The 19,955-nt window shown below is 39.1% G+C and overlaps 1 protein-coding gene across 6 annotated transcripts in view; it reads left to right on the plus strand.

Annotated features, from left to right (window-relative positions):
• HCF173 (high chlorophyll fluorescence phenotype 173) overlaps positions 1-19,955 on the plus strand; it is a 128,451-nt gene that overhangs the window by 17,881 nt on the left and 90,615 nt on the right. For 5 of the 6 annotated variants that reach the window (XM_089154773.1, XM_089154775.1, XM_089154771.1 and 2 more), the window contains one exon: positions 7,486-7,566. The exons of the other annotated variant lie outside the window; for it this stretch is intronic. In XM_089154773.1, the coding sequence (XP_089010899.1) occupies positions 7,486-7,566 (81 nt within the window). The remainder of the gene's footprint in view (positions 1-7,485; positions 7,567-19,955) is intronic. 6 annotated transcript variants of the gene reach the window in all.

Below are 19,955 nucleotides of genomic sequence, written 5' to 3' on the forward strand. Positions count from 1 at the left end.
TGGCCTTGATCCATTTGGTCACGTAATTGACAGCCAACAAAATATATAGATTCGCGTAAGAATTAGGGAATGGTCACATAAAATCAATACCCTAGACATAAATAATTTCAACAATTAAAATCGGATTCAGGGGCATTATGTTCCTTTTGGTCTCTCGACCAAGGGATTGACAAGCCTTGCAAGCTTCGCAAAAAGGAAAGGGATCCTTAAATATTGTTGGCCATCAGAACCCACATTAAAGCACTTTTTCTGCAGTTTTCTTGGGCCCAAAATGATCCCTACTGGGATGATCATATCAAAATGAAAGAACTGACATTTGTTCATGCTTAAGTACGCAATGCCTAATGATTTGATCTGAACCCATTTTAAACAAGTATGGATCATCCCAATAAAAATATTTCACTTGTGAATGGAACCAATATTTATATTAGGTGGACCAATGGGATGCGGTTTCATCGGTCACAAGATAATTGACGATATCTGCATACCAAGGTACCGTGTTCTTGACAGCAATTGCTCATTTGGAAATGTCTCTAGAATTGGACTCTCTTCCTTTTTAGAATTAGAAAGGCGAGATAGATGGTCCGTAACTAAATTTTCAGTTCCTTTTTTGTCCCTAATTTCTAAGTTAAAACTCTTTTATTAGCAAGACCAAACAAATGAGACTGGATTTTGGATCCTTCTTATTTAGCAAATATTTGATAGCTGAATGATCATTGTAAACAATTATATGACTACCTATCAATTATGAGTAGAATTTCTTTAATGCAAACACAACAGCCAAAAATTCTTTTTCAGTTGTCGTATAGTTAAGTTGTGCACTATTGAGGGTTTGACTTGCATAAGAATTCACATTGGGCATCTTATTTAGCCTTTGACCTAGAACTGCCCCTAAATTATAGTCAGAAGCATCAATTTGGTGCTTATATTATAGTAGTAGTGGAGAATTTCTCTTTCAATAGTTCAAAACTTAGTAAGCACTCAGAGGTGAAATGAAAGGGGACATCTTTAGCAAGTAATGAAGTTAGTAGTCTGGCTATCTTGCTAAAGTCTTTTATAAAGTGGCGGTAAAAACCAGCATGACCTAGAAATGATCTAACATCCTTGACACTCTTAGGTGATGGTAAATTAGAGATAAGATCAACCTTAGCATTATCAACCATAATTTCCTCCTTAGAAACAATGACCTAAGACTATTCCACTCTTCACCATGAAATGACATTTCTCCCAATTAGAACCAATTTTTTGGCTTTACTACGTTCAAGAACTAAGTAGAGATGGTGAAGGCAATCAGAAAAGGTAGACCCATGAATAGAGAAATCATCCATAAGTACTTTCAAATAATCCTTTACCATATCTGAGAATATGCTCATCATGCATCGTTGGAATGTGGCAGGAGAATTGCATAACCTAAAGGGCATGCATCGATGGGCATATGTTCCATACAGGCATGTGAATGTGGTTTTGTCTTGGTCTTTCTGGTGCTATAGGGATTTGATTATAGCCAAAATAGCTGTTAAGGAAACAATAATAAGCATGGCTAGGTAAACGTTTTAACATTTGATCAATGAAGGGAAAAGGAAAATGATCCTTACGAGTGGCTGCATTAAGCTTCTGGTAATCTATACAAACACACCAACCAATTTGAATACGAATTGAGATGAACTCGTTGTTAGCGGATGTAACTACCGTGACTTCGGACTTCTTAGGAATAACTTGGACAGGGCTAACCCACTGGCTATCTGATATGGGATAGATAATCTCATTGTCCATGCATTCCAACACTTCTTTGTGAATGGCTTCTTTTATCACAGGATTAGCCTTTCTTTGGGGTTCCCTAGAGGGTTGGGATCTGTCATTCAAATTTATATGATGTTGAACTACGGAGGGACTAATCCCTTTAATGTCGGCTATTTGCCAACTAATGGCCTCTTAATTGTCTTTAAGCAACTAAAAAGCTCATCCTCTTGGTCTTTGGTAATATCAGAGGCAATGATTACATGAAGAATTTCATTAGGGTCTAGAAAAGCATACCGTAGAGTCGAAGGCAAATGTTTCAATTCAAGTTGGGGGGCCTCAACCACTGATGGGACAGGAAGAGTTGTAGACAACTTACCAAGTGGTTCACTAAATTGTTGCAAGCTCATCATATCAGACAAAATTTTGCTCCCTATATCCTATAGTTCTTCCAAACAAGTGTAATAATCATCCCTCAAAACCTTTCTTAAGGGAGAAATCAATATCATCAGAAATGCTTTGCAACGTACTAATATTCTCAGAAAAGTTTGGTTGTTTCCCCAGCCTAAAGACATTGAACCCAAGGGATTTATTCCTAAATGATAATCTTAAAAGACCATTTCGACAATTAATAAGGGCATTGCATGTAGCTAAAAATAGTCTCCCTGATATCACAGAAATGGTCCTTAAAGATTTGTAACTGGATGTGTGATTAAGACAATAACATCAACAAGAATAACAAATTCTCTTACTCGAATTAACACATTGTAAATTATTCCATGGGGTATTTTAACAGACCTATCAGCCGGTTGGAGAGTTACCGAGGTTGGTTTGAGTTCCCTAAGACCTGATTGTTTATAAATGGTATATGGCAATAAATTGACACTGGCGCCCAAGTCTAGTAAAGCATGCTTTATTTTTTTTTTATCACCAATAACTATTGGAATTGTTGGACATTCTGAATCTCTACACTTAACTGGGACTTTTTCTGAGAGGATTGAACTCACATTTGCCATTAGAAAGGCCTTCTTCGGGATATTCTTGGTTCTCTTTTGAGTATACAAGTCTTTAAGCACCTTAGCATAAGAAGGGATTTGAGAATAGCATCTAAAAGTGGATGTTGACACACATTTTTGAAAACTTCTAGAATTTTGTAAACATTTGTATTCCTTTTATTACTTGTTAATCGGCTAGGAAAAGGGGCCTTAGGTACATAAAGATCTCTCATTTGAAGTTTGCGCTTTTCTCAGGGTTTTAGATAATGGTTCATCAAACTTAGGTACCTCTATAACAATTGGCTGATCCTCAACTTCTATGGGTTCCTTAGACAAACGATCATTAGGAGACACTTGAACATTCTCCTCATCACGATGGTTACTAATTTTGCTCTTTTTAGTAATATGAGTTTCACTTGTTAAATACTCTTTTTCACTTCTCAATACATACACAAAATTAATTGGCTCTAAAGAATTGGGGTGTTTCAACTTGGTTGACTTGATTTGGTAAATTTGGTGGTCTTGTTGAATCTGAGTTCTAGGATTTAACTTAGGCTGGCTAGGCATTTTACCTTTTTCTCGCTCAGACAAAGCACTTGTAAGAGTGGAAATTTGTTTTTCCATATTATGTATAGAAGTCATGAAGGTGCTGGAAAATATTTCCATATTCTTCTTTAAGGTAGAAAGATGAGAAAACTCCGGATTATTACCTCTATTGAAACCAGGTGGGGATTGATTTTTTGCAATGAGAGGCATACGAGGCACAATAGGTGGATTGACATGCCTAGCTAAATTGGCATTCTGAAAATTTGGGGCTTGAGGGAACTTGACATTTTGATTATGAGAAAATTGTGCACTTTTTTTTGAGGGGTACCAAATTGATTTTGTGTGGAATAATTGGTTAATCCATTTTGGTTTTGCCCTTGAGACCATGAAAAGTTAAGATGATTTTTCCACTCAGGATTTTATGTGTTACTGTACATGTTTGAAAACATCGCACTGTCATTTTCATGTTGGCCTCCCGAATAGCTAGGGCATTCCTCAATTACATATGTAGGAGACTGACACCATGCACACATAGCAATAGGTTTGTCAATAAAATGTGCTTGACTTGGTAATGATGGTGCAGTTTTTACTATCAAAGTCTCTAACTTTCTCAAAAGGCTGTCTATTTGTGCATCGTTATGAACTTGGCTATCTACAAAATATCCCCTACTAGTTCAGATTCTTGGGTTAGACTCCCATTATCTAGTTCTATCGGCTAAGTCTAAGAAATTCTCATGCTTTGGAATCATTAGTGAACGAAGTAAATCCTGTGGGGCACATAGATTCCAAAAGTTGCTTTGTTTGAGCTTCACTTTCACCACCTCTGTCAATATTGTAGCTAGAGCTTGGAAAATCCTAGTAGCATGTCTTCCAAGAGATAGATTGAGACCCAAGGGAGGTTCAATGTTGCGTGGAATTGGGGTGTGGTCTTGTTATCTGTGGCAGCAATATTCTACCTTTAGTGTTAACGGCATAGGGAACCTCTGGTGGAGTGGGTACCTCATTAATGGGATCTTCTAGGGCTGCCTTTGGTGGAGGCCATGGGTACTCTTGATTAGTAGTTGTTTGATGAAAGTTGAGGCCAACAACTCCTTTTCTTTGATGAGACTCCTTGGCTGAGTGATCTTTCACTTCTAGGGTAGTTTTGTCAATATTTCTAGTACAGTCGCTGGGGGAAACTTCTGACTTGGTGGAGATGACCCTCTGTCTGGATGAGGAAATTTGGCCATGCTTGTATGATCGCTGATGTTGCTGTCCTCTTTCAGTAGAACCTCCTGGGTTGGAACTTCTAGCTTGAGCTACTTCCTGGAAAAGAAAGGACTTGGCTTCAGGCTGAACTTTTGGGGTGGGTCCTTCAATTTCCTTTGGTAGAGACAGACGTTGATTGCTTTCTCGACTAAGTCCTTAAGATTTGGGAACTACCAATTGCTGCATTTTGGTACTGGGATCTTCAGGATCTTTAAACTTATTGGTGAGAGTCACTATGGGTTGGGTTTGGGGAACAAACTCCTTTGAAATTGGAATCTTTTCTACCCTTTTTCTATCTTCCTTTTGTATATTCAAGGAAGGAATATAATGTTTTTTCCCTATGCCTAAAATTACAAGTATTATCCCGCCCATGAATGGTTAAATCATTTTCATACAACCAAGGCCTACCCAAAATTACATCCGTTATTTGTAGGGGAAAACATCACACCACACTTCTCAGAATAATAGTGACGATTAAGAGGGACCAAACATCTGGACCTTTCCTCAAGGGTCTCATTGTTAAGAAGTCCCACTCGATTTGGGTTGGGTTCTTGTTCTATTGGAAGCTTTGACCTCTGAATAGTAAGCTCAAACACCATGTTAGCTCTGCACCCATTGTCAATGAGAGCTCTGCATGTGATCTTTCCAACCTTCAGTTGAGCGTGGAATAAACTATTTCTTCTCCAGTCTTCATCTTCAGGTTCAATAACGAGAAATTTGGAGAGAAAATTTGTCAATGGTCCATACTTGAAGTAACTTTCAATACTGGGACTGATTACCAACTCCTCCATGACTCTGGTTATCATGGATTCATCTTAAGATGGTGTTTGGGTTGCTGGAGACTGCGACTCTGTTATCAATTGATGTAGATCCAATTCTATGGTTAGGGTTTTCTGAGTAGATTCCCTAGAGTTGAGGATTTGCCTAGAATTTTCCAACAAATAGTTCCGAAAAATCTTATGGGATCTCATGGGTAGCTGGAAATTGGAGGTAAAGACTAGGAAACAAGAAATGAGATCCTAAGGGTGGTTGGGATTTTAACCCAAAATCTATAGGGGTAGGGTAATTGGAAGAAAGATAAAATTAGGGTATTTTAATCTTTATGGGATGTAACAAAAATAATGGGGAAGGTTAACCAAGATGAAGATCAAAATATGGATTGGATCTTGAAAGAATCTATCTCCTCCTTGTTTTTTCCTCTTCTTTCTTTTCTTCTTTTCTGTTATTTTCCTCTCTTTTCTTTCCTTCTTTCTTCACTCATCTCTTTCTATTTTTCTTTCTACTTTTTTTTTCTGAATTTTTTTTCTGTTTCTGTTCTTCCGCCACTAAGAGTATCGAATGGGGGGGGGGGGGATTTAGGGGGGACTCGCAGGGGCTGGGAAGGCTGGGGAAGGGGTCTAACAGGATTGCAGGAGGGTGGTGGGAGGGTGTCTGAAATTGTCAGGGGAGAGGGCTGTATGGCCTACGGGTGTTGGGGGAAGGTGGTTCTGATGTGCACTGCACCTTGTGGGAGAGGGTGAAGGAAGGGCTGGGTTCTTGCTGGGACTGAAGGAGAAGGGAGAGAGAGACGGTGATGGGGTGGGGTGGGTTTTTTGGCCTGCACAAGGCAGATGAGGGTTGCGTGAGAAGAGGAGGCAGGGATTGGGGTGGGGAAATTCTGTACTTGGCTGCTGCTGGAACTTTGGAGGAAGCTTGTTTGAATGTCTGTAGTTGCTGGAATGAAGAAGAAGCTAAACTTCATGGTAGATATGCTGATACTGGAACAAACTCTAACTCAACCACGGCTCTGTCAACTAGGAGACCATGATCTTCAAACTCAATCAATTTTATTCAATATCAAACTTTAAAAAGTACAAAATACTAGGCTATTTATAGCCTTCAAAAAACTCTAGGACTAAGTGGGATTCCTTACCAGACAAGGATCCCACCACATGAGCTGGACTCTTGATTTGGAATCTAAACAACTAAAAACACGTGCTAAAAATAGAAGACTAATTAATTCAAGACTCATCTTAGGAATTCCACTTGAAACTGAATTCCCTAGGCCACTCAACCACCAAGGCACCAACTATGAAAAGACAACTTTTAAAGATAAGTACCCTTTTAAAAAAATAGGAAACCTCTTTGTGCAAGAGTCTTATTTTGTCCACAACCTAACCTATTCAAGCACAACTCAAATTAAGAAATAAAAACCAATTCAAACTTTTCTAGCATTGAAAAGAGGGCAAAAATGCTCTAAATACCCCTACTAGGGGGTTAGGCCAGCTCAAGGGGGCTTCTTGTAGCCATCTAGTGGGCCCCACTTAGTTTTCGGCCCGGGGACGGGGGTCTCTGTGTTCACATCATTGGCTGGTTCTATGCTCTCTGCACATGCCTAAATTGCACCTCAGCTAGCACAGCTATGTCTTGCAAAATCCTCCCTTTTATAGCTTGACACTTCCAAGGCCCTTGAAAAGTCTCATAAGAATATGAACTGCTAACTTTGGATCAGATCTGATGGAAACCTCTGAAAAGCCTTCTTGAGTGCAGATTTGAACCTCTCTAAAGATGACTTGCAATTCTATTCCCTATACGGAAGGCTCTTCCCCTCTACCAACACATACTATTATAGGACTGCCTGAATTATGTCTTAGCACCCCACCGTATGTTCCTATTGGATTCACTAATGCTCCTTCATGGTGCAATGAGATCATATTTGTAGGAAGCCTAAATCAGGAACAAGCCTTTGGAACCCTGTGTCGTGAATGTTGCACTTTTTAATATTATAGATTTATAGGGAATAAAATTTGTCCTGTAAATGACTAAAACTTGCATAGACAATTTAAGAGAGTTATTAGAAAACTAAGAATATGTATTTGCCACTTTCTTTAAACCCTTACCTCCTCTGTTGAAATGAATCCTGTTCTGCCATTGCATTATTGGCCATTCTATTAGATTCATTTTCCCCCCATATCTGCAGAGGCCTGTTGAAGGACCAACAGAAATGAAGCATGACCTCAGAAGCTTCAAGCTGATACTGGAGTACATAAAAGCCTTGCCTGTAAGTGTTGTTCTCTGTTTCCTTCTGCGTTCTATGGTAAACGCCACTTCTTTCAATTTGACTTTTATTTCCATTTTTATCTACAATGCTCAACAAAAAATGATATATGGATCAATGTGTTGTGCAATTGATGGATTGCCTCGTTGCTGGCTGAAATATCTGCCTTTCGTATCAGATATGAATGAAAGAAAAAGTGAGAACAAATGAAACAATGGAGGCAGAAGTTTCTAAAGAAATGGATTCATGCACCAGTCTATGCATTTTTCCAGTGCTTACCAAACTTAAAACTATGTAATTACATAAGGGGAGAGAAAACAAACAAACAATTGTGGACTACATGAAAATCCTGGGTACAAAGTATGTCTTCACTACTCCCATCCTGTCTGGATTATATTTATTTCACATGCCTTGCTTTCCTACAGCCACCACAGAAGTGTGAGTGATTGATTAATCCTGAAAGCTTCTGCCAGGTTGACTAGTCCTACGTTGCTTGTCTAGGGTTAACTTTTCCCTTAATGAAAGTGCTCCTTGGCTTCAATATAAGCGTTTTGAGCAATATTGATGGACTTCATAAAGCATTCACTTTGATGATGAAAAAGAAACAAAGCATGTACTCTGATTGTCAATAGGACATTACTGTTGGTCAAAACACTGTTCAACATGATATAAACAATTAGATTTCACGTGTTCAGTCAGCTGAAAAGTTACATATAGGGTTCACACTTTTCATCACTTTTCATGTGTTTTACCAGATAAAAGTGCATCCCTGGTTCCTCTGCCTTGAGTATCCTACTGTGATACCATCTCCAGGGTCTCCTAGTGTCTTCAACCCAAGCTTTTTCACCCTTGCCCAATCTTCCCCTCTTCTCTCCATGGAGCTCCCTCTATGGTTAGGCGGACTAGTCTTCATAAGAGGTCTCTACTTGTGCTTGTTTTCCTATCATATATGTATACACCACTATTTGGGGAGGTGAGAGTGAAATCACGTAGAGGTACAAACACACCCATATGGCTAATTTTTAGCGCGACTGATGGCGTGCTTGAATACTTACAAGAAGATTAAGGAATTTACAAATGAAAATCTACCAAATGCATGAGATGCAAAAAGTTATAGAACGACCTAGGAGATGGTAGAGGCACGATTGTACGCATGCCATCTCAAATCCTTCCTCTATGAAATTAAGAAAAAAAATACAAAAGTAGACCATAGATCTACATTCTTACCTTACTTGGTTTCCCTTTCGGGTTCTCGAAAAGATTAAAAGAAAATTAAAGGAATTATGAGAAAACACTTAACCATAAAAGAGAGCTTTATTGATCACTTGTATAGGAGTTTACAAAGACACATCATACAAACACACAAGGTACCATTCGTAGTTGCTTTTGGAATCCACCAAGGTTTTCCCAAGAACTAGAGTGCCATTTTAACACTCAATACCTCTATTTATAGGCAATGGATTCCAAATTGCCTTAAACCTAGTCTATTACACTTGTCACCATAAAATATATGAATAGTAAAACAAAGGACTAGAATGACACTTTTATATTTTTAGGGGACAACATTGTCCTTGGTCCTTTATTAATATTTACAAAGTTGTCATTGAGACGTCACACCGACTATTTGTAAAGCCTTTTTTTTGTGGCATCTTCTACGTATGTAGTTGTGGAGAACTCGTGGTCTACAGAGAACCGTAGATTTGGAATTTCTTCTAGAACCTCATCGTGGCATTCCACGTATTGTGATACTACTATTTTCCACATTGTTTCGGTTCAGAAAATTAACCCATATTTTACAGGCAGAATTTTTGCCTGGCATGCTTATTATCCTTAGCCTGTTCAAGTTAAAGCGACACTATATTTATAACTTGTGTTATGGGTTGACCTGGTTTTATACTAGGCTAACTTAGTTTACCCAATACTTTATGTGGTTGGTACTAAGCATGGATCTAAGGTTAATGACAAATATGTGATTTATTGTTGTCTTATGAACTAGGTGGTCCTTAATGGATTTGGCAAAAATCCTTGTGATTTTGTTAAGGTCCACAAAAACCTTACCTAAGTTTAACGTCATTTGGGTGTGAGATGGATGGTAAGGGAATCACCTTATGATTGGAATCTACATAGCAATGAGATTTTTCTCTCTGTCTTTTCCTTTCTTTTCCTTATGACCTCAAATTCAACATCTTCTGGAGGTGGCATGATGTTTGACTGTGATGAAGCTTGTGAGTTTATGGGCCCACTCTGCTTCCATGTGATTGGAGCATATTCCGAATGTCTCCTTTGATTCCTTCTCTGAAATTCCGAATTTCTCCCTCTTGGGGAGAATTGGCTAGCTCTGGGTTTGAGTGGATTTCACCCTTAACCACAACTCATCCGTTGATTTTTCAACATCAGTTGGTTCAGACCTCCACTTAGTTTTACCCAACCTTCATCCTGGTCATGGATAGATCACCCAAGTTCTGGTCCATAAGCAATGACAATTGCCCTTTGAAGACTTGCTTTCGCTACGGCTCTGGTAGGTTCGCTTCGGCTTCGGTAGGTTCGCTTAACCAAGCCACTGCCTATGAGTTGCCGGCTCATTCTTCAACAAGCACGCGGTCAGAGCCCTACCCTCCTCCCATTGCTTGGGAGCATACGGTTTCATATTCTATTTCACTCCCCAATGGGGGTTCTTTTCACCCTTCCCTCACGGTACTACTTCGCTATTGGTCACCCAGGAGTATTTAGCCTTGTAAGGTGGTCCTTGCTGATTCACATGGGATTCCACGTGCCCTATGCTACTCAGGTCAAAGATTAAGCTAGTGATGCTTTTGGCCGAAAGTTCAAGGAAGTTGGTGACCTGATGACAGGGGAGCCGGTGACCGAAGCCTCGGTGAACAGCGGCAGTAACTATAACTATCCTAAGGTAGTGAAATTCCTTGTCGGGTAAGTTCCGACCCGCACGGAAGACGTAATGATCTAGGCACTGTCTCGGAGAGAGGCTCAATGTGGAAGTCCTATTAGCTATGACAACAGAATTGTTAGTGGTAGATTTAGAAAAAGAGTTAAAAAGTGATGACTTACCAGTCATATGAGAAGAGGCCCCTAAATCGATGATCCAAGGGCTGGTAGTAGAGGTGAGAAGTGTGGGGTTACTTGTATGGAAAAGTGTGGCAGTAGAAGTACCAGTGGATGTGGAGCACCGATGTCAATATTTTGCAATCGGCGAAGGATTTGGTAGAGTCTTAGACAAGCCCCCTGAAGAAGATCCAAACCATTATTGTTGTTTGCTACAATATTAGTATCACCAGCCGAAATGGCATTATTGGCAAGTTGCCTAGCCCACTTTGGCTTTCCATGTTTGGCCCAACAAGCTTCCACCAAGTGCCATGTTTTACCGCAATGAGTGCAATGCCAAGATGTCTTATTAGATTGTTGAACACTACAACCTCTTGAGGATCTACTAACTCTCCTTGAACCACGACCACGTCCCCTTTTGCGAGAGGTAGTGAAAGCTGAATTTTCTCTTTTAGAACTTTTTTCAGGAGAACTCCATTTAGGCAAGACAATATGTTAAAGTCTAGAATATGCTTCACTAACATTGGAGACATGCTCACTAGTAAGATGATGTCCTTTAACTGATTTCAGTTTAGGATTCAATACTACAAGAAACTTTGATACAAAAATATCAGTCCATTGTGCTTTATGCTTCTCTGTATCTGTGGTGAGAGGTTGAAAGCATGGTGGGGGATCTCGCTCTCGCCACTAAGAAAAATCGAGATCTCTGGTCGAGATCTACCAAAAAATGGGCGTAATCTCGGTGGCCCATCTCGGGGTTTTAGGACCCCGGTTGGGCTGAAACTCGGGATTTAGCCTATTTAAGGCCTTTTGAATACATTGGTGGCCTTATATTTGTGAGAAAATAACCCTAACTATGTCTTCTAAGTTGACCCTATGTGTAAAACCGAAATTTTGTGAAATGCAAGGTTAGACAACGTGTAATGTAAAGATAGCAAGTAATTCAAGTTATCAACTATCAAGTATCAAATACATTAACATTACACATCAAGTATTCAAGTGATCAAACTATCAAAGAACTTAAATAGTTAAAATGTCTTCAAAATTTTACAACCATAAGAAGTTTTAGACTTTTAGTAAGTCATAAATCATAATCCATAAGTTCACAATCACAATTCACAACTCACGAGTCACAAAACTAACAAGATCACAAGAGTACAAAAGACAAGGGTAACAAGATTAGTATATTACAACTTACAAGACTATAAGAGTATTAGTCAGCATTCTGCATCAATTGATTCTGAACGGTGGCCACATAGGACTCCCAAGTCAACCCATCACTGTAGTATGTCCATATCGGTTTATATGGAACTGATATGTCTCCATGTCAAAATAATGGAGGAATAGCACTATGGGATAACTGTCAATCGTGGGTGGGTGAAAGTGCCATTCTTCTTGTTGTTGTTCATATTGCTGTTGAGTATGTGCGTAGGGGTTTCTAAACCATTCACTTAACAACCCACCTTCACTCCCATATGTGTACTCTCCAGGTGCAGGGTCTTGATGAATAGCATGACCTCCATAAGAAGAATACTGATTGTAATCGACCTGGTCGCTGTGATCCCCATATTGGTACCCCAATGACAGGCAAGTGTCCAAACTCTGCTGTTGTGAATCATTGTGACCATGATCTAGGTTCATGCTTCCCATGTTCAATTCAAGATCATGCATGCTCGCATCATCATTCGTTTGCCCCTGGTTTGATCTGCTCTTCCTACTCCTAGCATAAGTCCGAGAGATAGGGGAACTGTCGCTCGCATGTGTTGGATGACTTGGACCTGGTGGAGGTGACCCCCTTTGTTGACGCTGACTTCGACTAGCAATACCACCAGCCTTACTGCCTCTATGACTCGATGGTTGACTACCACTTGGCCCTTTGGTATCATCGACATCATCTGAACCCCCACTACTAGTTGTCACCTCAGTTGTTCAAGTTGACCAGCTGGCTCCACAAATGGTACAGTTGGTCCTTCTGATGCTGCACAGCAGTCTGACCGTCATCAGAAGACACGTGCTCAACCACAGCATCTGGGCCCATAGCAGCAGCAATGGTCGGATCCGGCTGCCCTCCTGGCCCATCCAGACCTGGGCCACCTCGATCCCTAACCCTCTGATATATGACATCATCTTACTCATCTTCTGCGGGGGGCTCGTGGAATATATCAGTTAACTCAATCGGTTCAGGATTGTCGTCATCTATATCATCTTGTATGTGCCCTACTCTCAATCTCATGTTGTAATGCACATACACTAAGTCCTCGAGCCTTTTACTCCCTAATTTGTTCCGTACCTTACTATGGATGAGCGAGAAGGTGCTCCAATTCCTCTCGCAACCAGAGGATGAGCAAGTCTGTGAGAGTACTTTAACTACTATGTCCCTGAGATTTGGCACACTAGTTCCATATAGCACCCACCAGTCAGCTGCATAACCAAAAATAAGAATGCATTAGGCAAGTAAATCTTAATATTTATATAACTTATCAGTTATCATTTACAGAGTTATAGACTTAATGACTTATAGTAATGGACTATTTACCGGGATCATTTTTTTGCGTAGTTGCAACTGCAGAAGGCTTTCCAAAACTCCCATAGGCATCCCTGAACTCCCTGATCTGTACACCAATTCTTTAGTTATTGTATTTTGTATATGCTTAATGCACTAATGCAAGAAGTTGAAGAAACAATTGAATAAGCCCTTGCATGACGGGATTTGACTTAAATTTCTCCACCACGTCATGCACCGCATTCATCAACCTTACATCAAGCCCCAGATCATTCTTGGAAGTTGGAATGGTACTTTGGGTTGAGGTAGTAAGCTTGCATTGTGGAAATAAAAAATTTGGTTAGTGATTTGGTTATAAATTATTATAAGTTATAACTTATAACAAATTAAGAACGTAAATTAAGGTATACAACAAAAACTTAAAGAATTAAAAAAGACTCACCAGCCAAGTGCAATGGATGCATCAAGTGCGCCTCCCATCTATTATCGATGATCCTCTCATAGGATTTGAAGGAGCTAGGGGCGGCAGCTTTAACCAACTCTTTCATTTGCTCGAGGGAAGCATATATGTGGGGCATTGTGGGCTTCTTCTCCAAATCCACCATCCTTAAAACAAACACAATAGGCTCTATAATGCCCAGTGTCCTATTCAGCTGCCTCCAAAAGGAATCGTCAGCAATGGTTTGTTGGGCTAGTACTGCTTCAGGATGGCTAGATCCACGCCAACCAAACCACTCCTTATTTGCAAACATGTGCCGTAGACCCACCACTTTCTTCTGGAAGCTTTTGAGCTACATAGTTGGTGGTGAATCTAGTGAATCTAGGTCTGACTAGATCACCCTTACGGTGGTTCCTCATCATCTTCAGCACATAACCATAGTTATAAATAAAATTACTTACCCTTCTAGCCCTCTCAACCACAGTATTGATTGACTTTCTTTTCCCCAAGTCCTTCAACATAAGATCAATCGAATGTGCTGCACATGGTGTCCAAAAGAGGTGGATCCTGTTGCTCTTCTTCTTCATCAACATTTCACCATCTTTTTTGAAGTTAGCACCATTATCTGTGACAAGTTGGATAACATTCTTTGGCCCTACCTTGAGGACCACCTCCCTAAGAAGCTTGTAAATGTAGTCAGCATCTTTGATTTTATCTGAGGCATCCACTAACTTAAGGAAGGATGTCTTTCCATTGTAGCTCGCCATGAAATTAATGATGGACTGTCTAGTAGGACCAGTCCATCCATCAGCCATCATAGTAACACCATATGTACTTCATTTTTCCTTTAATGAACCAATGTATTCATCCACCTCTTGCTTTACCTTTGGTAAATATTTATTCATTACTTCCCAAGCTTTTGGGCCTTTAACCTCTACACCTGCCCTAGCAACTGCATTGATCATCCCCTGATAGTATGGTGTTTTTGCTACATTGGCTGTAATGTTGTTGTAAAGCATGAATTTGCTGATTGCCAACCTAGCTTCCTCCTCCCTATTGCCTTCTTTACCTCCAGCAAACATATATGGAATGCTTCTTTGATAGATGTCTTTATGCTTGAAGAGGGAGGGGTCTTGGTCAAATGTGGCATCATAATGTCTAGTCTTCCTCCTCCTTTCGGTCCTCTCACTTCCATGAAAACTATGTCTAGGTGGCATGGATGCCCCTGACCCCGAACCACCTGCTTCTCTTGTCTGTTCATATTGCCTCACATTCTCAACATGTAAGGACTGTCTGCTAGCTTCCATTGCAGCCTTCATCTGTCACCACTCGGCCACAGGACTGTCTGCTAGCTTCCATTGCAGCCTTCATCTGTCACCACTCGGCCTGTGGCTTAACACACATAACCCTCTGTTGCTTGTATCTCAAGATATTACACAAGTATACGTATCGCAATCAAGTAATAAATGTTAAGTAAAGTATCGATCCCACGGAGAATTATATCCTTAACTTTCAATGTAAAAGTAAAATTGATTTAAATGAAATTAACAAGGTTGATTGGTGATTAACTTACTAAATAACCAAATGACAGGTAAAGAAAACTAAGGAACTTAAATGTAGATTAAGCAATGGAAGAAACTTAATGAGTGACAAGTGTGTTAGGAATCAAGTTTCCCTTCCCCTGAATTTTATAGCACAAATACTAAGCAATACTACAACCCCAAGATAAATCAAGAACTTGGAATGAATGGCAATATGGCATTTTCCAATACACATAAGCTAGCATCCTAAATCAACATCTGCATATTCCTATGAAGAATTGAATTAAGAATGCAATTTAAACCCAATCCAATCAATGGTAATGTGAGGTAATTGGGTATTCCTACCCAACCTACTAATTAACAGAACCTAATTAAAGATTATGCTAACTCACACAATTCAACAAACACCTAGACTCCATTAATTTTCCAATTAATGAAATCATAACATTCATTCAAGAAAGATCATTCAAGAACTGAAATTAGTCAATATAACATGCTGAATTCATTAATAATAAAGTGGATTGCAATAAAACTAAAGAACACATGATAGTTACATATCAAAATTCAGGTTTAGGTACTACTATCATCCCAACACAGCTAAGATTTAGCCCATAACAGAATTCAAATGCATAAAACCAAGTATAGTTGACATGAGACTAGAAAGTAAGAAGATAGAGTTATAAAAACAAGAAGAAACTAAGGCTTCAATGCTTCCACATGAGCTCCAGCTTTCTTCTCCAGCAAATCAGCAACTCCAGCAGCTCCTTGCTTCCACAAGAGCTCCAGCATTCGTTCTCTACCTCCTTGCCTTAGCCGAGTCTCTATTCCCAACCTTAGCCGAATGTCTCCCCTTCTCCCCTCTTTGCCTCTCTTCTCTTTCTTCCATAAATGTCTTCAATCATTAGGTTAGATTCTGGCCATAGGATTGGAACTTTCCTCCTGAGATCAAGGGCTGAGAACCATCATGTATTTACAAGAATTTTGTCCACTTAAGTTAGCCCTTTTTGGTCAATTCCATTTGAATTGGATTTGAGAATATTCTGCTCCGTTGTTGTAGCAATGCAGCAACAACTCTACAACAAAGTTAGAGGACAGGTTCTTCTATTATGAATCTTCACCTACATTTTCAAGAGAAAGAGAAATAGTCAAATTCATCCATAAAAAGAAGGGAAATTCATGTAATGGTGACAGTAATGAACTAAACAAAATGCAACATGTTAAGACTAAATAAGACAATACCTAATGAATACTATCACTAAAACAAAGACAAAATACTCCTAAATCAAGCCATCTCAAGTATAAAAGTTATCAATCTTAACTTTATTTCATAGAGTTATCACACCCCCAAACTTAAGACATTGCTTGACCTCGAGCAATAAAGACAAATGAAAACAACAACTAACTACTAATGAAAGCATGAGGAAATCAAAAGAAAAGAAAGCAAATAACCTGGCTTAATCATGCAATAGGATGAGTGTTAGACAGAAGTTGCCTCTCAATCTTTTTCTAAATTTTCAGATCCAACACATTTGGCCAATAACACTTAGATGTCATACTTTACTCATCAGGATGCTCTCAAGTGTGTGTGTGAAAGTTAAGGATCTTGCCCCAGATCACCCTAGTCTAGCTGAATCATGGTCATCAAGTTTAGCTCATTGATCTAATATGTTGACCAAATGATTACCTCTCCACCAATCGAAGGTTAGAAAGCAGAAAATGAACTACTAAAAGAATTTTTTTTAATGGTAAATCTCCATAGGAACGTAAGCTGGAACCTTTTTTTTTTAATGTTAAATCTTCATGGGAACCCCAGTTCAATGAATCGTTTGTCATCTTCATTGAACTGGGGTTCCGTTCGTCAAACTGATAACCTAAACGACTCTCAAACCAACAATCAAAAGCAACCCAAGAATCGAATTAAAGCTTTGATACCATGTTAGAAAATAAGCTTTAATCAATCAAAACAGTAGCTGAACTTGAAAGATAAGAGAGAAGGAGAAATCATTGAAGAAGAAGAAGAAGAAGCAACAATGGGCTGCGATTCTAGCTTAGAAACAAGGAACAATGGCATAACACTGTTCACGTTATTGTTCACGTGAATAGTAACAACCCAAACTTCAACAATCTCCTTGAGAACCTTTAGTTTCAGCGGTACTTATGGTTGAGTCACTTGTAATTGAAGACATAAAAAAACTGAGGTAAATATCACTCAAATCAGTTTTCCAGAACTTGAAGTAGAATTAGCATAATACATTCTGCAGACTTCAGGGCCGAATAGGAGAAAAAGGATTTGCAAAGTGCAGAAAGAGGCTTACGAAGGTAGGTAAAAAAGAGGATTTAATCTAAGTTCTTGAACTTGTGAAGGTAAGGTAATAAGTAGAAAAGATCAGGTCACATGAATACCTGATCTAATAGTACAGTAGATACAATATTAGGTGCTTGCACACCAAGGAAAACTGAAAACAAAAGAGAACTCACAAAGAAAACATTGAGAACTGCGCTATTTTGTTTCAAAAAGGTTTTGATGCCATGTTAGAAAACAAGCTTTAAACAATCAAAACCGTTGTTGAACTTGAAAAGAGAAAAGAGAGAAGAAGGAGAAAGAGGAGAGATGATGAACCCGTAGAGAAGCCTATGATTCTAGCTAAAGAGTCTAGAATCACATGACACATATATTTATAGCTTTAAGGGATCTAATACAACTTGAGAGACAAGAAAAGATGTCCTCTTAAAAAGGAAATAAAAAATACAGCTTTAAGAGAAAACTTACTAATTTTCTAACTCATAAAATAAGTCCAAAATAGAAAGTTTTGAAAATAGAAACTAGAGTGAAGAACAGCTGCTGCCAAGGCTTGCGCACCAAGGCAGCAGCCTTGGAACACTATTACATAAATACCCTTACTTGGATAACAAGAAATAGAAATTTACATGAACAAAAACTTTAATAGAGTTGAATTCTTAGTAGAGCTCAACCAACACTCCCCCTTAAGTTGAGGCATAGATATTAGTCAATGCCCAACTTTCCTACAATAGGAAGAAAATCTCCTTCTTTCAAACCCTTAGTGAAACATCTGCCACTTGGTCTCCAGATCTCACAAAAGGCCTGCTGATAAACCCTTCTTCCAACTTTCCTTTAACAAAAAATCTGTCAATTTCAATGTGCTTAGTTCGATCATGTTGCATATGATTATTAGCAATACTAATAGCAGCCTTCTTGTCACAATATAATATCATAGGGTTTGGAACTTAGACTCCAATATCTTGTAGCAAGCCTTAAAACCATAGTAGCTCACAAACTCCACGAACCATAGCGCTATATTCAGCTTTGGTACATGAATACGCTACCACATTCTGTTTATTACTTCTCCAAGTAACTAGATTACCTCCTACAAAGGTACAGTAACCTGAAATTGACTTCCTGTCTGGAGATCCATCCCAGTTTGCATCAGTGTATGCTTATACTCTTAGATTATCAGTGGGTGACAAAAGTATTCATTTTCCAGGAGTTCCCTTCAAATACTATAGTATTCTAGTAACAACCTTTATATGAGCTAAATATGGATCATGCATGAATTGGCTCACTATCCCCATGGCATAAGCAATGTCTGGCCTGGTATGATACAAGTAAATAAGCTTCCTTAGCAGCCTTTGGTATCTTCCTTTGTCTACTGGTTCTCCCTCTTTTTTTGTAAGTTTAGCTCCAGCTTCAATAGGGGTATCAACTGCTTTACACCCCAACAATCCCACTTCTGATAATATATTAGGACATACTTTATTTGGAATAGGAATATACCCTTCTTTGATTGAGCCACCTCAATCCCTAAGAAGTACTATAACTTCCCTTGATCTTTAATCTCAAACTCTCTGCTGAGAAAGTCCTTTAACCTTTGAATTTCTTCACCATCATTCCTAGTGATGACATTGTTGTCCACATAAACAATAAGAAGTGTGATGTTAGTAACTGATTTCTTGACAAATAGTGTATGATCAACATTGCTTTGCTTGTACCCAATAGAAGTCATTGCCTTCAGGAGGCATCCAAAATAGCATTTAGGAGACTGTTTTAACCTATAAATTGACCTCTTTAACCGAAAACTTTCCTTGTAGTATTGTCGTCGGAGGAACCGTGGGATTTCCATATAGACTTCTTTCTCTAACTCCCCATGTAAGAAGGGATTCTTAATGTCTAGTTGGTGCAAGTTCTAGTAATGGTTAACAGCTAGAGACAACAGAACTTTAACATTGCTCAGTTTCGCAACAGGGGTAAAAGTCTCCTGATAATTAATCCCATAGGTCTGGGTAAACCCCTTTGCAACTAGTCTAGCCTTCAACTTGTTGATTAATCCATCCATATTTTTGTTTAACCACAAACACCCAATTGTAGCCCACTGGTTTTTTTGTGGGAGGAAGTGTCACCAGCTCCTAAGTATCATTTTTATTCATTGCCTGCATTTCCTCTGCTATAGCTGCATTCCATCTCTTATTAGCATAGGCTTCCTGCCAACTTTTAGGAATAGATATAGATGATAGAGAGGATATAAAAGCACGGTAGGAGTCAAATAAAGAGCCATAAGAGACATTTTTAGCTATGGGATGCTGAGTACAAGATCTAACCCCTTTTTTTAACAGCAATAGGAAGATTGGAAGAAGATACCTCAGTAGAATCTGATTCTGGAGGAAGAGACTGAAGTGGTAATGTGTCACCTTTCTCCGCCTGCTTTAACCGGTTGTAATTCTTCCTCTGATAAGTCTGCACCTCCTTATTCTGGTCAATCTTGTTTAAAAGACCTTAATGGTGTGCCTTACAGGATTGGTCTCCCCCTGACTAGGTTCTTCACATAGTTCATAA

The sequence above is a fragment of the Hakea prostrata genome, chromosome 5 (assembly GCF_041222555.1).
Source record: "Hakea prostrata isolate BN-2017 chromosome 5, UWA_Hpros_2, whole genome shotgun sequence".
Taxonomy (NCBI): Eukaryota; Viridiplantae; Streptophyta; class Magnoliopsida; order Proteales; family Proteaceae; genus Hakea; species Hakea prostrata.